Below are 22858 nucleotides of genomic sequence, written 5' to 3'. Positions count from 1 at the left end.
TCACCATACTGTCCTCCAGAGGGGCTGTATCTCTTAGCTTCCTTAACAAGTGAATAGGTAAATCTCTTTCTTCACATTTTCTCTAGCATGTGTTTCTCTCTTCGTATTTACAGCTTTATTTGCACATCCTGCAATACAACCTAAATAAATAATCATTCCTTCACCTCCATAATCTATATGAAGACATTTCTTTTTCTTTTGCAAACAATCCATACCAATCTCCCATGTTCCCCATTTGTTGATGCTTAGTTTTGACATAATATCTTTGTTACATTCAGCAAAATTATATTGCAGTGTTACTGTTGACCACATGCATTTTTCCTATATTCCATCTCAATTTCAGCACCATGCAATGTTGAAATTCATTTATTTCTCCTCCACACAAAAAAGGTTTATATTTTTACCTTTAATCCACATCATTGTCTACTTTAGGCATTCTTAAGTTATACCATCACAGTCTTTATCCTCTGTCTCTGTTGCAGTGACAAACATGTCTCCAGCTCTTCTCCCTCAACCATATGAATGTTCAGGTTCATTCAGTCTACCATCAGATATGATGTTCAGGTTCATTTAGTGTACTTATGTACTTATGTTTCTGTGCTGCCATCACATAGTATGTACTATCCATTTCTGAACATTTACATCAGTCTTGTTGCACATTCTGTATTCCTTCAGCACCAAATGCCCAATCTGTACCCTCTTTTGATCTCCTGATAATGTGTGCTCCTTAAAAAATGTTTCTATTGAGAAATATATGCACAAATATAGTTCATCCACTGTATGCAATCAGAAGCTCATAATATTATTACAGTGCTGTATATTCATCACCATGATCATGTTTAGAACATTTGTATCACTCCAGAGATAGAAAAATTCATACATCACATATTCCTTACCTTTTCCTCTCATTGAAAATTAGTCTAGTATTTCAGTTTACCCAATTTTAAAAATCTTATCCCCTTAATATTTATTTATTTATTCCTTATTTTTTCTCATCTCTTCATAGCCTTGATTAAAGGAACATCAGACACAGGTTTTCACAATCACACCATCACATTCTAAAAGTTATATATACATTCATCCTCAAAAACAAAGGCTACTGAGTAGTTCAACAGTTTCATGTACTTTCCTCTAGCTTTTCCAATACAACATAAAATAAAAATGCATATCTATGGAATGCATAAAAGGAACTTCCAGGATAACCTCTCAAATCTGTTTGGAATCTCTCAGCCACTGAAAGTTTCTGTGTCCTCATTTATCTCCTGCCTCTTTGCTCAATAAGGTTTTCTCAATCCCATGATGCCAAGCCCTGTCTGAACATCAGGTGTCCTTTCCCACATTGACAGGGAGATTTACACCTCTAGGAGTCATCTCCCTTACATGGTGGAGGGCAGTAAATTCACCTGATGTATTGATTTAGAAAGATAAGCCACATGAGAGAAAAAATATGGTTCTCTGGGGTTGAGTCTTATGCATAATTATAAGTAGGTCTCTCCTCTGAATGAATAAGTTTCATAGGGCTAAATCCCATGATTGAGGCCTCAACCTCAATCGAAAAATCGGTTTTCTGCACTGCTTGCAAGAGAATTAGAAATTTCCCAAATGGGGAAATTTATTATTTCCTCCCAAAGGGATGTTGAAATACATTTTTAAAATAGCATTTTTTTGTTGAAAACTCTTCACACAAATACAGTCCATAAATGGTATACAATCAATGGCTCACAGTATCATTACACAGCTTTCATTACTATGATCATTTTTAGAACATTTGCATCACTCCATGAAATGTAAGAAAAAGAAAAACTCATATATCCCATAACTATTCCTCCTCCTTCTCAATGACTACTAGTATTTCCATCTACCTAATGTTTTTAATATCCTTATTGGGAAATGTTCACACACATACAGTCTGTGAATGGTGTACAAGTAGTGGCTCACAATGTGGCACAGTTGTGTATTCACTGTGATCATTTTTAGAACATTTGCATCACTCTAGAAAAAGAAATAAAAAGAAAAATGAAAAAACCTCTTATACACCATACCCCTAACCTATCTCTCTCTTTGACCACAGGTATTTCACTCTACCCAAATTTTTTAACCCTTATGTCCCCTAATATGTTTTTATTTTAATGCATATCCCTTTACTCATATTTTCATACCCTGGATAAAAGTTGCATCAAGCAAAATATTGTCACAATCACACAGTCACATTGTAAAGCTATGCCATTATATAATCATCATCAAGAATAAAGGTTACTAGAACACAGATCAACAGTTTCAGTTATTTCCTTTCAGCCACACCAATACACCATATATTAAAAAGGGATATCTATACAATTCATAATAATAACCTCCAGGATAACCTCTGAAGTCTGTTTGAAATCTCTCAGCCACTGAAGCTTTGTCTCACTTCTCTCTTCACCCTTTTGATCAATAATGCTTTCTCAGTTCCATAATGTTGCATCTTGGCTCATCCCAGAAGTTCTGCTTACATTGTCAGGAAGATGTACACACCTGAGAGTCATGTCCCACTTAGAGGGGTGGAGAGTCAGTTCACCTGCCAAGTTGTCTTAGTGAGAGAACAACATATGAGCAACAAATGAGGTATTCTGTGGATGACTTTTAGGCATAATAATAAGTAGGCTTTGCTTCTCCTTTGTAGGAATAAGTTCATAGGATTGAACCTCAAGTTTAAAGGCTCACTCTATTGAATTTTTTGTCCCCATTGCTTGTGAGAATACTCCTATCTGTCAAGTCCCTCAAGGGGACTTTGCAAATATATTTTAGTTTCTTCCCAGATAACTCTGGGGTGGTTCAAGGGTAGCTCAGTGTGCCAGCCAGTAAACCTGGGTTCAATTTCATGACCCTGCACTTCACCCTCCTCCCAAATAAAAACCTCCTTTGTTGCCCAGATAACTCTGGAATTTTTCAAGGCATCACACTAATTTTAACAAACCAACAAGTTCTCACAATCTATTTAATGTTCCATGTAAATATGGTGTTCAAATATGTTAACCACACAAGTTAAATAGTGTGCTATTGAAAATATACATTTTAAACGAAATAGATCTCTCTTTCTTTAATCTCACATAGAAGTTGAAGTTTTGAAATACAGTCAATAATATCCTTTATCCTTTAATCTGATTTACCTTACTTTGCAGAAACTGAACAACTAATAACCAAATTTATTTGGAAGGGCAGAGTGTCTCAAATTGCTAAAACTATCTTAAGAAAGTATGAAGTGGAGGCCCTCACAATACATGACCTTAGAGCATATCATGAAGCTACAGTGGTCAAAGCAATATGGTACTGGCATAAAGATAAATATACTGACAATTGAAATTGAATTTAGTGTTCACAATACACCTTCTCATTTATGGACAATTGGTCTTTGATAAGGTCAAGCCAACACATGTGGGACAGAGCAGCCTCTTCAATTAATGACCTTTGGAGAACTGGATAAGCATATTAAAAGAAAAAAAGATGATCTGTATCTCACACTGTATATATAAACGAACTCAAAATGGATCAAAGACCCAAACATTAGAGCTAAAATCATAAAAATTTTAGATGAAAATGTAGGGATAGGGCCACAGTGTCTCAGCAGGCAAACATGTTTGCCTGCCATGCCAGAGGATCCAGGTTTGGTTCCTGGTGCCTGCCTATGTTAAAAAAAAAAAGTAGGGAAATATCTTATGAATCTTTTGATAAGAATTGGGTTTCTAAACCTTACATCCAAAGCATGAGCAATGAGAAAACAAACAGACAGACTCAAATAGAAAGTTAGATGTACAAAAAACAGAAATATATATATATTAAGCTCCCTGCTTTCAATGATAGTTTTTCATTCTTTTCTGGTATGACTTGCCATTAAGATCATTTACATACTATTTGATAGGGCAGTTCTTTCTTTTGATTTTAGTTTAACTCTGTATTATTTATTGAGTTGTACAATACCAGGCTGTTGAAGTTGCATTTAAATGGATCTTATTATTTTTGTATATCCAGATTTTCCATCAATCTATGCCTGTGGTTTTACAGTTTTTAAAATTTCTTCTGTGTTAGGGGTGATTTGCTTGTTTTTCTTAGTGAATAGCAGTGCCAATTGTGGTGCACAAGCTTGTCCTGCAGGCACATCTATTGATAAACCATATGGAGAAAAATTTATTTAGGCATCTGTCCTAGTTTCATAGCTGTCAGAAGCAATATACCAGAAAAAGAGTGGCTGTTAAAAGGGGGAATTTATTAAGTTGTAAGCCCATAGTTCTAAGGCCATGAAAATGTTCTAACTAAAGCAAGGTTATAGAAAATTCCAATCTAAGGCATCTAGGGAAAGATATCTTCAACTAAGGCCAATGATATTCAGGGTTTCTCTCAACTGGAAAAGCACATAGAAAACATGGTGCCATTTGCTAGCATTCTCTCCCTGCTTCTTTCATGATGCTCCCCTGGGGGAGTTTTTCTTCTTCATCTCCAAAGTTCTCTGGGTGCATGGGCTCTGTAGCTCTTTCCAAATGGTTCTCTTTTAAAAGACTCCAGTAAACCACCTGACCTTGAATGGGTGGAGACACACATCTATGGAAATCCTCTAATCAAAAGCTGCCACCCACAATTGGTTATTTTTCACAAAAGAAGAGGAAAGACAAGGAGAATTACAATAGAGATGATAGAATTTAACAAATGAATATGACTGTGGAATTATATTGATTTTTTGGCCTTCAGTGTTTTGGAGCAGGTAGAAGAAAAAAATGAAAAATCATGTTACTGCAGCACATAAGAAAATTTAAAATCTGATTTATAACTACTTGCTAAAATTTACTTGCAAATTTCTTGCTTTCTTGTATATATGTTATATTTCACAATAAAAACATGGCAAAAATTTAAAAATTAAAACAAAACAAACAAACATATTATTGGGAAAGTTCCATCAAGGATGGGAAACAAAATATGGAGCTCTTAAATTTTACTACTTTGGAATCCCTGACACTTTGTCAAACATTAGGGACACTCAAATCAATAGGCCAAGCCCTCAACCATGAACCTTTGTCTTGTGAAGCTTATTTTCATATTGGGGATGCTTAGCCTACCTATAGTTATACCTAAGTGTTACTTTGAGTTTAAAAACTCCCACCCAGAAATACTGAATGGGGGTTAAAGGACGTGGCTTTTCTGAGGTCCACAAATTCAAACCAGCACAGTATTTAACTTGGTTAACAGTTTTTCCTCAGCAAGGGAATTGGACATTTTTTATCCACATAAAGGCTCAACTGCTGGTATTCTGGGTTCCTTCTCTTCTATGTGTCACTTAATACTACTCCCACCCAGCAATAGCAACTACTTAATAACAGTTTCTGTTTTGTTCCTTCCAGGAATTCATTCCTTCTCTTGCTCTTGCTTTCCAAGTACAGAGTCTCCACTTGACAGGGCTTTGTGTGACAGCTCTTTCAGCTTTTTTGATTTGTTGCTTTCCTTCCACTCTCATTCCACCTGCATATTCTATGCCTCATCATCTTAACAAGTCCACAACTATCACCTCCTCTTTGCCTCCATCTTTCTTCTCTGGTCATCCCTGCCTATGACAATATTACTACAGTTTCTTACTTTTCCTTTTACCTCTTGTGCCTACATTTGCTTAAGTGCATGGAAAAAAGCAAGCAACTTGCTATTGTTTATAATGCTCTGTATAGGGACATTAGAAAAAAATCATTATTTATTTCACAGTGATCAAATATTCAATAAATTTGCTTTTAATTTCTCTGTTTAATCTATCAATTCCTGACAGAGTTGTAAGAAAATATCCAGTTCTTTGAAATATTATATTTCTTTCACTTTTCAAAAGCCCTGCTATTAGGTTTGCATGCATTTACAAATGGTATATTTTCCTGTCAATTTATACCTATTTATTCTTATGAAGGACAATTATTTCATTTTGCTAATTCTTTCAGAAAGCAACACACCAGAAATGAATTGGATTTTATAAGGGGTATTTATTAAGTGACAAATTTGCAGTTCCTAGTGGGTTCCTCTGTCACATAGGAAAGTGCACTAGCACATCTGGCATTCTCTCCCATCCCCCAGTTTCAAATGGATTCCCGTGGGGCATATCCTTTCTGCATCTCCAAATATTTGGGTTTATTTCAGTTCTAAGCTCCTGAGCTGAGTTGAGCTAAAGCTCCTTCTGACTTATTTTAAAGCCATCAGAGGGAAGCAGCGAAAATGAAATTAATGTGCTCAAGATCAGTTCCACAGTAACAGGCCAGTGCATATTTGATCAGAAAACTGGGCACCATCATCTGACCAATTCTGACAGTCAAACCTGTCATAGTAGTTAATTTCTAACATTTGTTTCTTTTGTATCTGTAATTCAATATAGACAAAATGAAATAAAAATTTAATATTCTAAAAATATTTGCATGATATATTGTTTTCAACTTTTTACTCTTGACATTGCTCTGTGTCTTAGATGATTTTCATATACAGATATAGAGATGTAAAGATACTGTGATGTTTAGGTTCACGTGTTAACTTGGTCAGATTATGGTGTCCAGTCATCTCATCAACAAGCACTCTCCTGTTAACTACCAGGATATTTACTGGACCTCAATCATCAGTAAGTCCATGGAGCTAAGTCATCACTAATTTGATTGCATCTATGGCTGATTACATCTACAATCAAATGAGCTTACCTGCTGCAAGGAGAGATATTTCATCCAATTAATTGAAGGCTTGAAAGGAAGTGATGATTTCAGCAGTCAGAAGAAAGATTTTCCATCTCTAGTTCACCCAGCCAGCTTCTCAGAGTGAATTCAGCAAAAATCTTCATTGAAGTTCCCAACTGCAGCCTGACCTATGAAATTTAGACTCATACATCCCTCAGTTGTATGAGACACTTTAAAAATATTTTTATTGAGAAATCTTCACACATACAATCCATACATAGTATACAATCAGTGGGTCATGATATTATCACATAGTTGTGTATTTATCACGATGATCATTTTTAGAACATTTGCATCACTCCAGAAAAAGAAATGAAAAGTAAAAAGAAAAACTCATAATCCCATACCTCTTACTCCTCCCTGTCATTGACAGCATCATTTCAATCTACCACTTTTTATCCTGTATCACCTCACTAATATTTATTTATTTTTATCCTAATTTTTTTTACTAATTAGTCCATGCCTTGAATAAAAGAAGCATCAAACACAAGGTTTTCATAATCACATGATCACATTGTAAAAGCTATATCATTATATAATCATCTTCAAGAATCAAGGCTACAAACAGTTGTACCTGAAATTGTTGAACTTTGTTCCAGTGGCCTTGATTCTATTTTTTCATTTTTTGGTAGCCATGATTCTTGTTCTTTTTTTTGCATGGGCAGTCACTGGGAATCGAACCCAGGTCTCTGGCATGGCACGCAAGAACTCTGCCACTGAGCCACCATTGCACCCCTGCAGACATGTTTATTTTAAGATTGGTGGAGACTGGCACCAGTTTCTTGGCTACCTGAGTCTGGTTGGAGTTTCTTCCTTGCCAAATGTGGAGTGGTAGGCAAGGGAATGGTTTTGGTTTACACATTCAGAATTTTCCTATCTAATTTTCATAGATATTTTAACATTGTATTTTATGTTCTCTAGTAAGCTTCTAAACTCAAATGGAAGATTATAAAGGCCATTTAAGGCTGGTTCCCAGAACACATCTAATCCTATTTAGATACCTGTGGATGATTTCCTGTTTATTAGGTAGCATTGTTCTCTGCTTAAAAGGGAATCTGCATGGTGCAAAAGTGGCTCAGTGGCAGAATTCTCACCTGCCATGCCAGAGACCCAGGTTTGATTTCTGGAGACTCCCCATTAAACATCCCCCACAAAAAAAGAATATGTTGGATTTTTTTCCCATTATCCACTAACTCAATTTAATCACTTCTTTGAAATTATGAAAGCTAAAATGCCTGTAAAGTTGGCATTTCTTATATAGCCATAGGCTTCTCTCTATTAAAGAGCTTTATTTCAACAAAACTACCACTAGGCTGGAGGTTTAAAAGTGCAGTTTTCCTCACTTTTCCCCATCTGAAACTGCTACACCATTTGAAAATCAACATTAGAGGCACATTTAACTTTATGACATCCTTTGGCATGACCATCATAAAGGAAATCAAAACAGATGAACTTTTCTTAAAGTTCATATTAATAAACAGGAATTAAAAGATAAGGACCATGCCCTAGTGGAATGTGGTTTTGATATATCAATTCTGGATTATGAGCTCAGCACATTCTTATTTTTTCAATTTTTTAATAGTGGAAAATAACAATAAAAAACAATAAATTTCACAGTACACTGCAACTATTAGTTGTAGAACAGATTTCAGAGCTTGATATGGACTATAATCTCACAATTTAAGGTTTTTAATTTCAGTAGTTCAAAGACACTGGAGAATAAGAGAAACATAATAGGAATATAATGATTCAGCAATCATGCTCATTTATTAAATCCTATCTTCTGTTAAAACAGCAACTTCTTTGATCTTTCTCCCAATATTTAGGAGCTTTGAGACTATACATATTCTAAATTTTTTCATGCGAGAAAAGGGTGTCAATAATATGGGCTAGGGGGATGGCACCAGCTGATGTTCTGGAGGTGGCCCCTATGAGCTCCAGGACTTACTGGCCTAGAAACCAAACTGGAGGTCAGAGGTATTCTTTAGGACTGGCAGCAATAGTTTTTGTTGAGGTTTGGCAAGCCAAGATTTATAGCCATATGTAGCTGAATCTTGCACTAGTATAGCATCCAGTGTAGCCTCTCAAATCTGTATGAACCCTCTTACCCACAATTTGTAATATGAGGGACACCTAGCCACTGATACCTGATTTGTTACTATTCATTTCCCCCTTTTTGTCAGGAAGGCATTGTTGATCCCATGGGCCAGGGCCAGGCTCATTGTTGGGAGTCATATCCCAAGGTGCCAGGGGAAATTTCACCCCTGGGTGTCATGTCCCATGTCAGTGGGAGGATAATGATTTCACTTGTGGAACTGGGCTTATAGAGGGAGAGGCCACACTTTAGCAACAAAAGAGGGCTTCTCAAAGTAACACTTAGGCATAACTATAGGTAGGCTAAGCATCCCCAATATGAAAATAAGCTTCACAAGACAAAGGTTCATGGTTGAGGGCTTGGCCTATTGATTTGAGTGTCCCTAATGTTTGACAAAGTGTCAGGGATTCCAAAGTAGTAAAATTTAAGAGCTCCATATTTTGTTTCCCATCCTTGATGGAACTTTGCCAATAATATGTTTGTTTTGTTTTAATTTTTAAATTTTTGCCATGTTTTTATTGTGAAATATAACATATATACAAGAAAGCAAGAAATTTGCAAGTAAATTTTAGCAAGTAGTTATAAATCAGATTTTAAATTTTCTTATGTGCTGCAGTAACATGATTTTTCATTTTTTTCTTCTACCTGCTCCAAAACACTGAAGGCCAAAAAATCAATATAATTCCACAGTCATATTCATTTGTTAAATTCTATCATCTCTATTGTAATTCTCCTTGTCTTTCCTCTTCTTTTGTGAAAAATAACATACATACAAAAAACAAATTACAAAATACATCATGATGGTTGTAGAACAGATTTCAGAGTTTGATATGGATTGCAATTCTACAATTTTCAGTTTTTACTTCTATCTGCTCTAAGGTACAGAAGAATAAAGAAAGATTGACAATATGATTCAGCAATCACACTTATTTGTTAAAACTTAACTTCTCTGTATAATTTCACCATCACCTTGACCTTTCCCCCACTCTTTAGGAATATGGGGGCTATACCCATTCTTATTTTTTCATGTTGGGAGGAGCTCTCAGAAACATGGAATAGAGGAATGAACTAGTTGATGTTCTGGAGAGGCTGGCTCCTCTGAATTTCAGTATTTATATGGTCAAGGGAATGATTTGGAGATTGTAGGTTTCTGGAAAGGTACCTTAGTATGTAGAACCTCTGTAGAATCTTATATAATGCCCAATGTACTCTTTAGGATTGGGAGGAATGGATTTCATTGGGGTTTGGCAAATTACAATAGCTAGCAATGTCCAACTGAAGCATACATGAGTGACCTGCTGCATAGACTCTCAACTCTATTTGAACTCTCACACTGATACTTTATTTGTTCCATTTACTTTTCCCCTTTTGGTCAAAATGGCATTGTTTATTCCACAGTGCAAAGGCAAGGTTCATCCCAGGGATTCATCTCCCACACAGCCATGGGGGCCTTGACACCTGGATGTCTTGTCCCATGTAGAGGGCAGGGAAATGGCTTCAATTGCAGAGTTGGGATTAGGGAGAGAGAGGCCACATCTGAGCAACAAAAGAGGTCATCCACACATCACTCTTAGACATTCCTATAGGTAGGCAATCCTCCCTCTTACATAAATAATTTTCACAAGAACAAGCCTCGAGATCAAGTACTTGGCCTACTGATTTCAGTATTCTGAATGTTGGACACAGTATCTGGGGTTTCTCTGTAAATTTTAAGAGTTCTGTATTTTTTCTCCCATTCCTTAATGGACTTTTCCAATACTTCTTGATTATTTGCTTAATATACTCTGGGATGTATCCAGGCATTACTTTAAGCTCTACAGGAGAAAAGCCCTCACTGTCATTCTGGGCTCCCTGTGCACCCAAATATTTAAGCAAAATTTCTTGAGTATTAAACATGTTTGTAAATTATGTGTTATAAGACATTTAAGTTCTGGAAAAAATAAATATTTTTTCCTTTGGTCTCATAGAATAGACAAAATTCTAAAATACAGGCAATATCTTCCATATCCCTGTATTCTGAATTACTTTAATCCTGACTTGATTGGCTTTGTTCTTAAATTTGAATATCAGGTTGTAAATATATCCAGAAATAAGAATTATCACTCTGGACTAAATGTGACTGTTTTAGGAGCTTAAAATCTATGCCCAGATTTTCTAAATGAAACTGTACAATATTTGCTCTTTTGTTCATGGCTTATTTTACCTGATGAAATGTCCTACAGATTCATTAACATCATTGCATGCATCTCACAACTTTGTTTTTTTTTCTAGTGGCACAATATTCAATCATATGTATACACCATCATTTGCTCTTCTACTTCTCAGTTTGTATATCCTACTGTCACTTTAATCCATTGGGCAACATGTGCAATGTCCAAAGCTAACAGTCCATCTGCACTCTCAATTTTGGAAAATTTTATTGTTCCCATGAGAAAGATTATTAATAAACAAACCTCACCAAATAAAAATCCAGGCCTCCCCTTAATGCTTGTCCTTCCCCCATTATTTATCCCTGGTATTGCTGTGATAGTGTTCATGTGTTCCTGTGAAATACTGCCCTTAATGTACAAAAGCCATTTTCCTCCTATATCTCCAAATTATACACTCTGTGTACAAGATTCATAGCATTGAAGTAGTTCATGCAAGAATTATTTATATTTTCAGTGTTAATGAGTGGGACAAGGGTTTATAAACCCACTTTATTTAAAAATTTATTTTATTCATTTAACATACCAACATACAAACACTAACATTCTTACCATGCAATCATGCCATTATACTTATATAATCAGTAATTCACAATATCATGACATAGTTGTATATTCATCATGATCATTTCTTAGAACATTTGAATCAATTCCAAAAAAGAAATAAAAATAAACAGAAAACAGTTCATACATGCTATACCCCTTATCCCTCCCTTTCATTAATCACTAGCATTTCAATCTATTAAATTTATCTTAACATTTTTCCCCCTATTATTTATTTATTAAAATTTATTTATTAATTAAAAAATTAAGAACAAACATAAACATTAGCTTATCATTCCATTCTACATATATAATCAGTAATTCTCAATATCATCACATAGTTACATATTCATCATTTCTTAAAGCATTTGCATTAATTCAGAAAAAGAAATAAGAAGACAACAGAAAGAAATAAAATGATAATAGAGAAAAAAATTATACATACCATACCCCTTATTCCTTGCTTTCATTTATCACTAGCATTTCAAACTAAATTTATTTTAGTTTGTTCCTCCTATTATTTATTTTTATTCCATATGTTCTACTTGTTTGTTGACAAGGCAGATAAAAGGACCATCAGACACAAGGTTTTCACAATTGCACAGTCACATTGTGAAAGCTATATCATTATTCAATCATTATCAAGAAACATCGCTACTGGAACACAGCCCTACATTTTCAGGCAGTTCCCTTCAGCCTCTTCACTGCACCTTAACTTAAAAGATGATATCTATTAAATGCCTCCAGGAAAACCTCTCAACTCTGTTTGGAATCTCTTAGCCATTGACACTTTATTTTGTCTCATTTCACTCTTCCTCCTTTTGGTCAAGAAGGTTTTCACAATCCCTTGATGCTGAATCCCAGATCATTCTTGGATTTCTTTCCCACATTGCCAGGAAGGTTCACAACCCCTAGAAGTCATGTCCCATGAGAGAGGGGGAGGGCAATGAGTTTGCTTGTTCTGTTGGCTGAGAGACAGAGGCCACCTCTGAGCAACAAAAGACAATCTTTTGGGGGTGACTCTTAGGCCTAATTTTAAGTAGGCTTAGCCTATCCTTTGTGAGGTTAAGGTTCATGTGAACAAACCTCAAGATTGGAGGCTCAGCCTATTGCTTTGGTGGTCCCTACTGATTGTGAGAATATTAATAATTTTCCACTTGGAGAAGTTGAATTTCCCCCCTTTCTTACCATTTCCCCAAGGGAACTTTGCAAATACTTTTTCTTCACTGTTCAAATCACTCTGAGATTTATCAGCGCATCACTCTGGACAAACCTACAAAATCTCATGCACTACTCAAGATTCCATGTAATATGGTGTTCAAGTAAGTTATACACATAAGTTATATTAGGAAATGCATTAGTCAAAAATATAAATTTTGTACCAAATAAACATTGTTTGTTTTAGTCTCACACGTAAGTCAAAGTTTTAAAATATTAATTACCATTTATTTTCAACACCCTGCAGTATTGACATTCCTTTGTTTTTCCACATGCAAAAACATTTTCAAATTTGTATATTTAGACACTATCATTATACACTCTAGGCATTCCTAGATTATACCATCTCAGTGTTCTAACATTATTGAATTACAGTTAGGTAGCAGTATGCTGTCCACTTTCTTTTAAAATTTATGTATTAATTAAAAAAATTAACAACCCAAATAAAACATCAACATATATGATCAGTAATTCACAATATCATCACTTAGTTGCATATTCATCATTTCTTAGAACATTTGCATTAATTCAGAAAAAGAAATAAAAAGAAATAGAAAAAGAAATAAAATGAACACAGTTAAGAAAAAAAAGATTATACCTACCACACCCCTTACCCATCACTTTCATTGATCACTAGCATTTCAAACTAAATTTATTTTAGCATTTGTTCCCCCTATTATTTATTTTTATTCCATATGTTTTACTCATTTGTTGACAAGGTAGAAAAAAGGAGAATCAGACACAAGGTTTTCACAATCTCACAGTCACATTGTGACAGCTATATCATTATTCACTCATCCTCAAGAAACATGGATGTTGGAACACAGCTCTACATTTTCAGGCTGTTGCTTCCAGCCTCTCCATTACATCTTGTGCTGTCCACTTTTGAATTTTTATAATCAGTCCTGTTGCACAATCTGTATCCCTTCAATTCCAATTACCCAATATCTATGCTACAATATCTATGCTATTTCTATCTCCTGATGACCTCTTTTCTTAAATGAAATTCTCGAAGTTCATTCATTAATGTTAGTTCATATCAGTGAGGCCATACAGTATTTCTCTTTTTGTTCCTGGCAAATTTCACTCAACATAATGTTCTTAAGGTCCATCCATGTTGTTACATATTTCATGAATATATTCTGTCTTACAGTTGCATATTATTCTTTCATATGTATATATCACAGCTTGTTTAGCCTCTTGTCTATTGATGGACATTTTAACTGTTGCCATCTCTTCACAATTGTAAATAATGCTGCTATGAACATCAGTGTGCAAATGTCCAATTGTGTCCTTCTCCTCATGTCATCTCAGTAGATCCCTAGCAATGGTATTGCTGGGTCATATGGCAATGTTATACTTAGCTTCCTGAGGTACTGCCAAACTGCCTTCCATAGCAGTTGTACAATTTGACATTCCCACCAATGGTGGTTAGGTGTGCCTCTTTCTCCACATCCTCTCCAGCACTTGGTGTTTTCTGTTTTATTGATAATGGCCAATATCATGGATATGAGATGATATCTCTCTGTGGTTTTGATTTGCATTTCCCTAATATCCAGGGAAGTTGAGCATCTTTTCATGTGCCTTCTGGCCATTTGTATTTCCTCCTCTGAGTAGTGTCTGTTCATGTCTTTTGCCCATTTTCTAATTGTGTTGTCTTTTTGTTGTTGAGTTGAACAATCTCTTTATATATTCTGGATACTAGATGTTTCTCTGATATATTATTTCCAAATATTGTCTCCTATTGTGTAAGCTGTCTTTTTACTTTCTTGATAAAGTTCTTTGACTCACAAAAGTTTTAATTTTGAGGAGTTTCCATTCATTTATTTATTTCTTCAATGCTCATGTTTTGGTTATAAGGTCTAGGAAACTACCTCCTATTATGTGATTTATAAGATATTTCCATACATTTTCTTTAAAAAGTTTTATGGTCATAGATCTAATGTTTAGGTTTTTTATTCATTTTGAGTTAATTTTTGTATAGGGTATGAGATATGGATTCTCTTTCATTCTTTTGCATGTGGATATCCAGTTGCCAGGCAACATTTATTGAAGAGAACTGTTCTGTCCCAGGTGAGTTAACTTGACTGCCTTATCAAAGATCAATTGTCCATAGATGAGAGGGTCTAAAACTGAATATTCTGTTTGATTCCATTGCTTAGTATATATGTCTTTATGTGAGTACCATACTATTTTGACCACTGTAGCTTTGTAATATGCCTTAAAGTCAGGTTGCATGGGCCCTCTGACTTCATTTCTCTTTCTCAGGATACTTTTAGCTATTTGGCGCACACTGTCCTTCCTGATAAATTTGGTTATTGGTTTTTCTATTTCTGCAATGTAAGTTTTTGGGATTTATTTATTTATTTATTTAAAAATTTAAAAATATGACAACAAAGAAACACCAACATTCTTAATATATAACAATTCTGTTCTACATATATAATCCATATTTCACAGTATCATCACATAGTTGCATATTCATCATCATGATCATTTCTTAGAACATTTGCATCAATTCAGAAAAAGAAATAGAAGATAACATAAAAAGAAATAAAATGAAAACAGAAAAATGTTATACATATCATACACCTTACCCCTCCCTTTCATTGATCAGTAGCATTTCAAACTAAATTTATTTTAACGTTTGTTTGCCTTATTATTTAATTTTATTCCACATGTTCTACTCATCTGTTGACAAGGTAGATAAAAGAAGCATTAGACAGAAGGTTTTCACAATCACACACTCACATTGTGAAAGCTGTATCATTATACAATCATCATCAAGAAACATGGCTACTGGAACACAGCTCTACATTTTCAGGCAGTTCCCTCCATCTTCCCCACTACATCTTGAATAACAAGGTGATATCAACTTAATGCATAAAAAATAACCCCCAGGATAGCCTCTCAACTCTGTTTGGAATCTCTCAGCCATTGACACTTTGTCTCATTTCACTCTTCCCCCTTTTGGTCAAGAAGGTTTTCTCAATCCCTTGATGCTGGGTCTTAGCTCATTCTAGGATTTCTGTACCATGTTGCTAGGAAGGTTCACACCCCTGGGAGTCATGTCCCACATAGACAGGGGAAGGGTGATGAGTTTGCTTGTTGTGTTGGCTGGAGAGAGAGGACACATCTGAGCAACAAAAGAGGTTCTCTTGGGGATGACTCTTAGGCCTAATTTTAAGTAGGCTTGACATATCCTTTGTGGAGTTAAGTTTCATATGAACAAACCCCAAGACTGTGGTCTTGCCCTATAGTTTTGGTTGTCCACACTGCTTGTGTGTATATCAAGATTTCAATTTGGGGGCATTGAATTTTCCCCCATTCTCACCATTTCCCAAAGGGGACTTTGCAAATACGTTTCCATTCACTGATCAAATCACTCTGAGATTCATCAGGGCATCAGTCTGGAAAAAACAAACAAAATCTTAGGTCTTACTCAAAGTTCCATGTACTTATGTTATTCAACCAACTATATACATAAGTTATATTTGGACAAGCACTAGTGAAAATATAAATTTTGTACCAAATAAACATTTTTTGCTTTAGATTCACACATTAGTTGAAATTTTAAAATATTAATTTCCATCAATTTTCAGCACCCTGCAGTAATGGTATTCCTTTGTTCTTCCTCATGCAAAAACATTTTTAAAATTTGTACATTTAGTCACTATCATTATACACTCTAGGAATTTCTAGATTATACCATCTCAATCTTTATTGTCTATTTTTCTTTGTGATTTCACTTATGCCTCCAGCCCTCCTCCATCTATCATTGTCATATTCAGCTTCATTCAGTGTTATAACATAATTGTATTACACTTAGGTCTTATTGTGCTGTCTATTTCTGAGTTTTTATATTAAGTCCTGTTGCACAATCTGTATCCCTTCAGCTCCAATTACCCAATATCTTACCCTATTTCTATATCCTGAATGTCTCTGTCACCCATGAAACTGTCCAAGTTTTTTCACTAATGTCAGTTCATATCAGTGAGACCATACAGTATTTGTCCTTTTGTTTTTGGCTAATCTCACTCAGCATAATGTCCTTACGGTCCATTCATGTTGTTACATACTTCATAACTTTATTCTGTTTTACGACTGCATAATATTCCATCATATGTATATGCCACTGTTTGTTTAGCCATCTGTCTGTTGATGGACATTTTGGCTGTTTCCAACTCTTGGTAATTGTAAATAATGCTACTGTAAACATTGGTTTGCAAATGTCCATTTGTGTCCTTGCCCTCATGTCCTTTGAGTAGAGACAGCATATAGATGGATCTTGTTTTTTAATCCATTCTGCCAGACTATGTCTTTTGATTAGGGAATTTAATCCATTAACATTTAGTGTTATTACTGCATGGGTAGTACTTTCCTCTACTATTTTGCCTTCTGAATTTTATATGTCACATCTAATTTTCCTTCTTTTTTACTTTACTCTTAGTCTTCCTTTCTACACTCTTCTCCACACCTCTCTCTTCTGTCTTTTCATATTTGTCTCTAGTGCTCCCTTTAGTATTTCTTGCAGAGCTGGTCTCTTGGTCACAAATTCTCTCAGTGATCTTTTTTTCTGAAAATATTTTAATTTCTCCCTCATTTTTGAAGGACAATTTTGCTGGATATAGAATTCTTGGTTGGCAGTTTTTCTCTTTTTATAATTTAAATATATCATCCCACTGTCTTCTTGCCTCCATGGTTTCTGCTGAGAGATCTGAGCATAGTCTTATTGGGCTTCCTTTTTATGTGATGGATTTCTCTTACTGCTTTCAAGATTCTCTCTTTCTCTTTGACCTCTGACATATTGATTAGTAAATGTCTTGGAGTACTTCTATTTGGATCTATTCTCTTTGGGGTACTGTGCTGTAGTTCCTGGATCTGTAATTTTAAGTCTTTCATAAGAGTTGGGAAATGTTCAGTGATAATTTCCCCCATTAGTTTTTCTCCTTCTTTTCCCTTCCCTTCTCCTTCTGGGACACCCACAACACATATATTCATGCACTTCATATTGTCCTTCAGTTCCCTGAGTCCTTGCTCATATTTTTCCATTTTTTCCCTATAGTTTCTGTTTCTTGTCAGATTTCAGATATTTTGTCCTCCAGTTCACTAATCCTATGTTCTGTCTCTCAATATCCTCCATTGTAGGTTTCCATTGTTTTTCTCATCTTCTCTACCATGCCTTTCATTCCCATAAGCTCTGTGATTTATTTTTTCAGACTTTTGATTTTTTCTTTTTGTTCATTCCTTGCCTTCTTTGTATCCTCCCTCAATTCATTGACCTGGTTTTTGATGAAGTTTTCCATATCTGTTTGTACATTCTGAATTAATTGTTTCAGCTCCTGTAGCTCATTTGAATTGTTGGTTTGTTCCTTTGACTGAATCATATCTTCAATTTTCCTAGTGTGATTTGTTATTTTTTGCTGTTGTTTAGGCATTTAGTTACTTTAATTAGTTTGTTCTGGAGATTGCTTTCACTTCTTCTACCTAGTGTTTTCTTGTGGGATGAATTTTCTGTCTATCTGTTCTTTGACATTCAATTCAGCTTTATTTGGACCTCTAGCTCAGGTTTTGTTTAAAAGAGAATTTTTCAGTTCTTGTTTTCTTGTTTCTTGCCATGCTTCTATGGTGCCTTCCCCTCACACACACACTTAAGAGTGTCTACTTAGGTATTATAACCCCACCCAGATTTTATCAGACCAAACTGGCCTTCAATCAGGAGGAAAGAGTCACCTGCATCAGTTTTCCCTGAGGGTGAAAACCAGCAGGTTGAAAGACTTTCCTGTGAAGTCTCTGGACTCTGTTTTTTGTAACCTGCCCAGTATGTGGTGCTTGTCTTCCTGCAGGTCCCACCAGCATAAGATGATGTGGTACATTTAACTTTGGCAGACTCTCCCTTCTGGGTGTGTGGTGGAGACAGACGAGAGGTTGTAGGCTAGTTTTAATGGCTTCAAATTACCAAGCCCTGGGGTATGAATTCCTTGAGGGAGGGATTCCACCTGAGTTGACCTTCACCCCTCCCCTGGGGAAGGCACATCCTCCAGACAAGCTGTCAAACAACCTTGTTTCTGCCTATGTCTGAGGCAGTTGCAGCCTTAGAAGTCCTGCCACTGAATCCAGAGGCCATCAAGCCTTTGTACAAACACAGCCACAGAAATCTGTTTCCTTTTTTTTTCTTTTTCTGTCAGCCCTGCCCCCTCAGCTCCAGGGGCAAAAATCAATGACCTCTGCTTTGACCAGGTTCACCTGAGCTGGGGGCTTATTTTTAGTAGTCAGAACTTGTTAATTAATTCCAAAATTGGTGTTTAGTAAGACTCAGCTTCTGCTGCTGGTAAATTCCCTTTCCTTTCCCCTCTGGGAAGCAGCCTGTGGGGGAGGGGCACCAGCTGTGGTGGCTTGGGTAACTCACAGTTCTGGGGAGGCTCTCAGCTGGTCCAGCTTATTCAGACTGGAGTACACTGTGTATTCCACTTATCCAGACACTGTGTGTCTGGTCAGTGACATGGCCCAGGAGCTGTTCTCTACTGTTCCTGGTTATTTAGTAGTTTTTCTGGAGGATCAACTAAAATGAGCACATTGTTAAGCCACCATCTTGGCCTGGAAGTGTTGATTTTTCTCAGTTTTTGGGAATTTAATTGCTATTGCATTGAATCTGCAAATCAATTTACGTAGAATTGATATCTTAACTATACTTAATCTTTCAATCCATGAACATTGTATGCCCTTCCATTTATTTAGGTCTTCTGTGATTTCTTTTAACATTTTCTTGTGGTTTTCATTCTATAGGTGTTTTGTCTCTTTAGTTGAATTTATTCCTACATATTTTATTCTTTTGTTTGCAATTTTCAATGGAATTTTTTTCTTGATTTTCCCCTCAGATTGTTCATTATTAGTGTATAAAAACACAACAGATTTTTGAGGTTGATCTTGTAACCTGCCACTTTGCTGTACTCATTTATTAGCTCTAATAGTTTTGCTTTGGATTTTTCAGGGTTTTTGGCATATATCATCTGCAAACAGTGAGAGTTTTACTTCTTCCTTTCCAATTTGATATCTTCTACTTCTGTTTTGTTTGTTTGTTTGTTTGTTTTTTGCCTAATGGCTCTGGCTAGAACTTCCAACAAAATGTTGAATAACAGTGGTGATAGTGGACATCCTTGCCTTGTAACTGATTTTAAGGGAAAAGTTTTCAGTGTTTCCCCATTCAGGATGATGTCAACTGTGGAGTTTTCATATATTCCTTTTATCATGTTGAGGAAGTTCCATTATATTTCTATCATTTAAAGTGTTTTCAATGAGAAGATGTTGAATTATGTCAAATGCCTTTTCTGCAACAATTGAGATGATCATGTGTTTTTTTCTTTGATTCATTGTTATGGTGCGTTACATTAATTACTTTTCTTGTATTAAACCATTCTTGCATACAAAGGATGATTCCAACTTAGCCATGGTTTATAATTGTTTTAATGTGCTGCTGGATTCAATTTGCATGAATTTTGTGAGGATTTTTGCATCTGTATTCATTAGAGAGATTGGTCTGTAGTTTTCTTTTTTTTTGATATATCTTTGTCTGGCTTTAGTATGAGGGTGATGTTGGCTCTATAGAATGAGTTAGGTAGCTTTCCTTCTTCAATCTTTTTGAAGAGTTTGCCCAAGACTGATACTAATTCTTTCTTGAATATTTGGTAGAATACACATGTTAAGCCATCTGGTCTTGGACTTTTCTTTATTTGGAGCTTCTTAATGACTAATTCAATTTTTTGTCTTGTGATTGGTTTGTTGAGGTTATCTGTTTCTTCTCAAGTCTGCATTGGTTGTTCATGTCCTTCTAAGAAGTTGTCCATTTCATCTACATTGTCTAGTTTATTAGCATAATCTTTTTCTTTGTATCCTTTCATTACTTGTTTCCCCTTTTTTTTACCTAGGACTTTCTTGCTGGATGATTGTTGTCTATCTATTCTTTGACATTCAGTTTAGCCTATTCCTGACCTGTAGCTTAGGTTTTGTTTAACAGATCAGAATTTTTCAGTTCTTGTTTTCTTGTTTCTTCCCCTGCCTGTATGGTGCCTTTTTTCCCCTTAGGAGAGTCTACTTAGGTATTATATACCCCTGTCAGAATTTCCCAGACCAAACTGGCTTTCTTTCAGGAGGAAAGAGTCACCTGCATCAATTTTCCCTGAGTGTGAGATCCAGCATATATAAAGTCTTTTCTATGAAGTCTTTGGTCTGTGCATTTTTCCTATCCTGTCCAGTAGGTGGTGCTTGTCTTCCTGCAGATCCCACCGGCATGAGGTGATTTGGTACCTTTAACTTCAGCAAGCTCTCCATGCTGGGGGCATGGTTGAGACAGGGGAGAGGTTGTAGGCTGACTTTAATGTCTTCACTTTTCCAGAGCCTGAGGTCTGGATTTCTTGAGGGACGTTATCCAAGTGAACTGGGCCCCACCCTTCTCCAGGTGACAGCACACTGGTTGTGTTTGTCTCCAGAAAAATACTCAAACAAGCTTAATTCTGGCTATGCCTGGGGCAGTTGGAGCCTGAGAAGCCTTGCAAGTGTTTCCAAAGAGTAGTTAAGCTTTATAAATGCAGTCACTAAAAAGAAAAAGAAAAATTCTTTTCAGAGCAGAACCCCCTTTCCTCACATTTGCCAATCAAGAGCTTAAGTTGTTATGTTGCTTTGTGTATCTTCTGGTCCTCTGTTCCCCTTCTTTCCTTTCAAGTCCCAGACCCTTTCAAGTATTATGTGCTATCCATTCCAAAAGACCTTTTTTTTTCTTTTTCTGTCAGCCCTGACCCCTTTATGCTGGGGCAAAACCCAGCAACCTCAGCTTTTATTTGCAGTTCAACTGAACTGGGGGGCTATTTTTGGTAGTCAGAATTTGTTAATTATTTCCACAATTCGAGCTTGGTTGAACTCAGCCCCTCCTGTTGGTAAAGTCCCTTTCCTTTCCCCTCTGAGAAGCAGCCTTCAGGGGAGGGGCACTGGCTACTGCAGTTTGGGGAACTCACAGATCTGGGTGGGCTCACAGCTGGTCCAGATTTCCAGATTGGGGTATGCTGTTGTTCCAGTTTGCTAGCTGCCAGAATCCAACACACCAGAGATGGATTAGCTTTCAATAAAAGGGGATTTATTGATTTAACATATAATTCTTCAGAGGAAAGGCAGCTAACTTTCAATTGAGGTTCTTTCTTATGTGGGAAAGCACAGGGTGACCTTTGCTGTTTTCTCTCCAGGCCACTGAGTTCCAACAACCTTCCCCAGGGTGATTCCTTTCTCCATCTCCAAAGGCCTGGGCTGAGCTGCAAGTGCTGAAATGAGGTATGCTGAGCTTCTTGGGCTGTGCTACATCATGATCTCTCATTTACACTCCAGCCAATTAATCAACCATCATTCATTGACGCAGGCATGACTCCTAGCTGACTGCAGATGTACTCAGCAACAGATGAAGTTTACATGTCATTGGCTCATGTCCACAGCACTAGAACTAGGCAACTTCACCTAGTCAAGTTGACACCTGAATCTAACTACCACAGCTGTGTGTCTGGTCACTGACATGGCCCCAGCAGTTGTTCTGTGCTATTCCTGGCTATTTACTAGCTGCTCAGGAGAATGAACTAAATCTTACCCCTCACTAAGCAACCATCTTTTCCTGATCCCTATTTTCTATAACTTAAGTGGAGATTAAGTTCTTGGTATATTTTCAGAGGTGGAAAGGAGTTTTTCCTTCATTTCACTCAAATAAATCCATCATTTCTAAAGAAGCCTAACTTTTTAAGGAAAATGTCTCAGGTCTGAACGCACTGTTTTTTCTTTTTTCATGATTTGCTACAGAAAGAAAATCAATGCATAGCATAACAAAATGTTTATATTTTGATCTTTTAAGTCTAGTAAATTCCATGTAGGATATAGCCATTGCAAAACAAATTGGTTGCATTGTCAACCCACTCGAGTTTTTTTATACAATACCATAACTGCAGACAAGTTAGGCCATTGTTATCTATTCTTTTATATCTTTCTAAATATAAATTCCAGAACTAGTGTTCATACATATTTGAATGAACTCATGTGCACCATGT

General features: G+C 36.1%; 1 protein-coding gene across 1 annotated transcript in view; it reads left to right on the top strand.

The window, feature by feature from the left end:
- Window positions 1-22450, top strand: part of LOC143686729 (uncharacterized) — an 81463-nt gene extending 59013 nt beyond the window's left edge. Inside the window, exon 5 of the mRNA XM_077163295.1 lies at window positions 22016-22450. Coding sequence (XP_077019410.1) covers window positions 22016-22094 — 79 coding nt within the window. The 3' untranslated portion in view covers window positions 22095-22450. The remainder of the gene's footprint in view (window positions 1-22015) is intronic.
- Window positions 22451-22858: the final 408 nt, after the last annotated feature.

The sequence above is a fragment of the Tamandua tetradactyla genome, chromosome 6 (genome assembly GCF_023851605.1).
Source record: "Tamandua tetradactyla isolate mTamTet1 chromosome 6, mTamTet1.pri, whole genome shotgun sequence".
NCBI classification, from domain to species: domain Eukaryota; kingdom Metazoa; phylum Chordata; class Mammalia; order Pilosa; family Myrmecophagidae; genus Tamandua; species Tamandua tetradactyla.
Note: the sequence above shows the minus strand (reverse complement) of the source record. Positions and strands in the feature narration are given on the sequence as shown.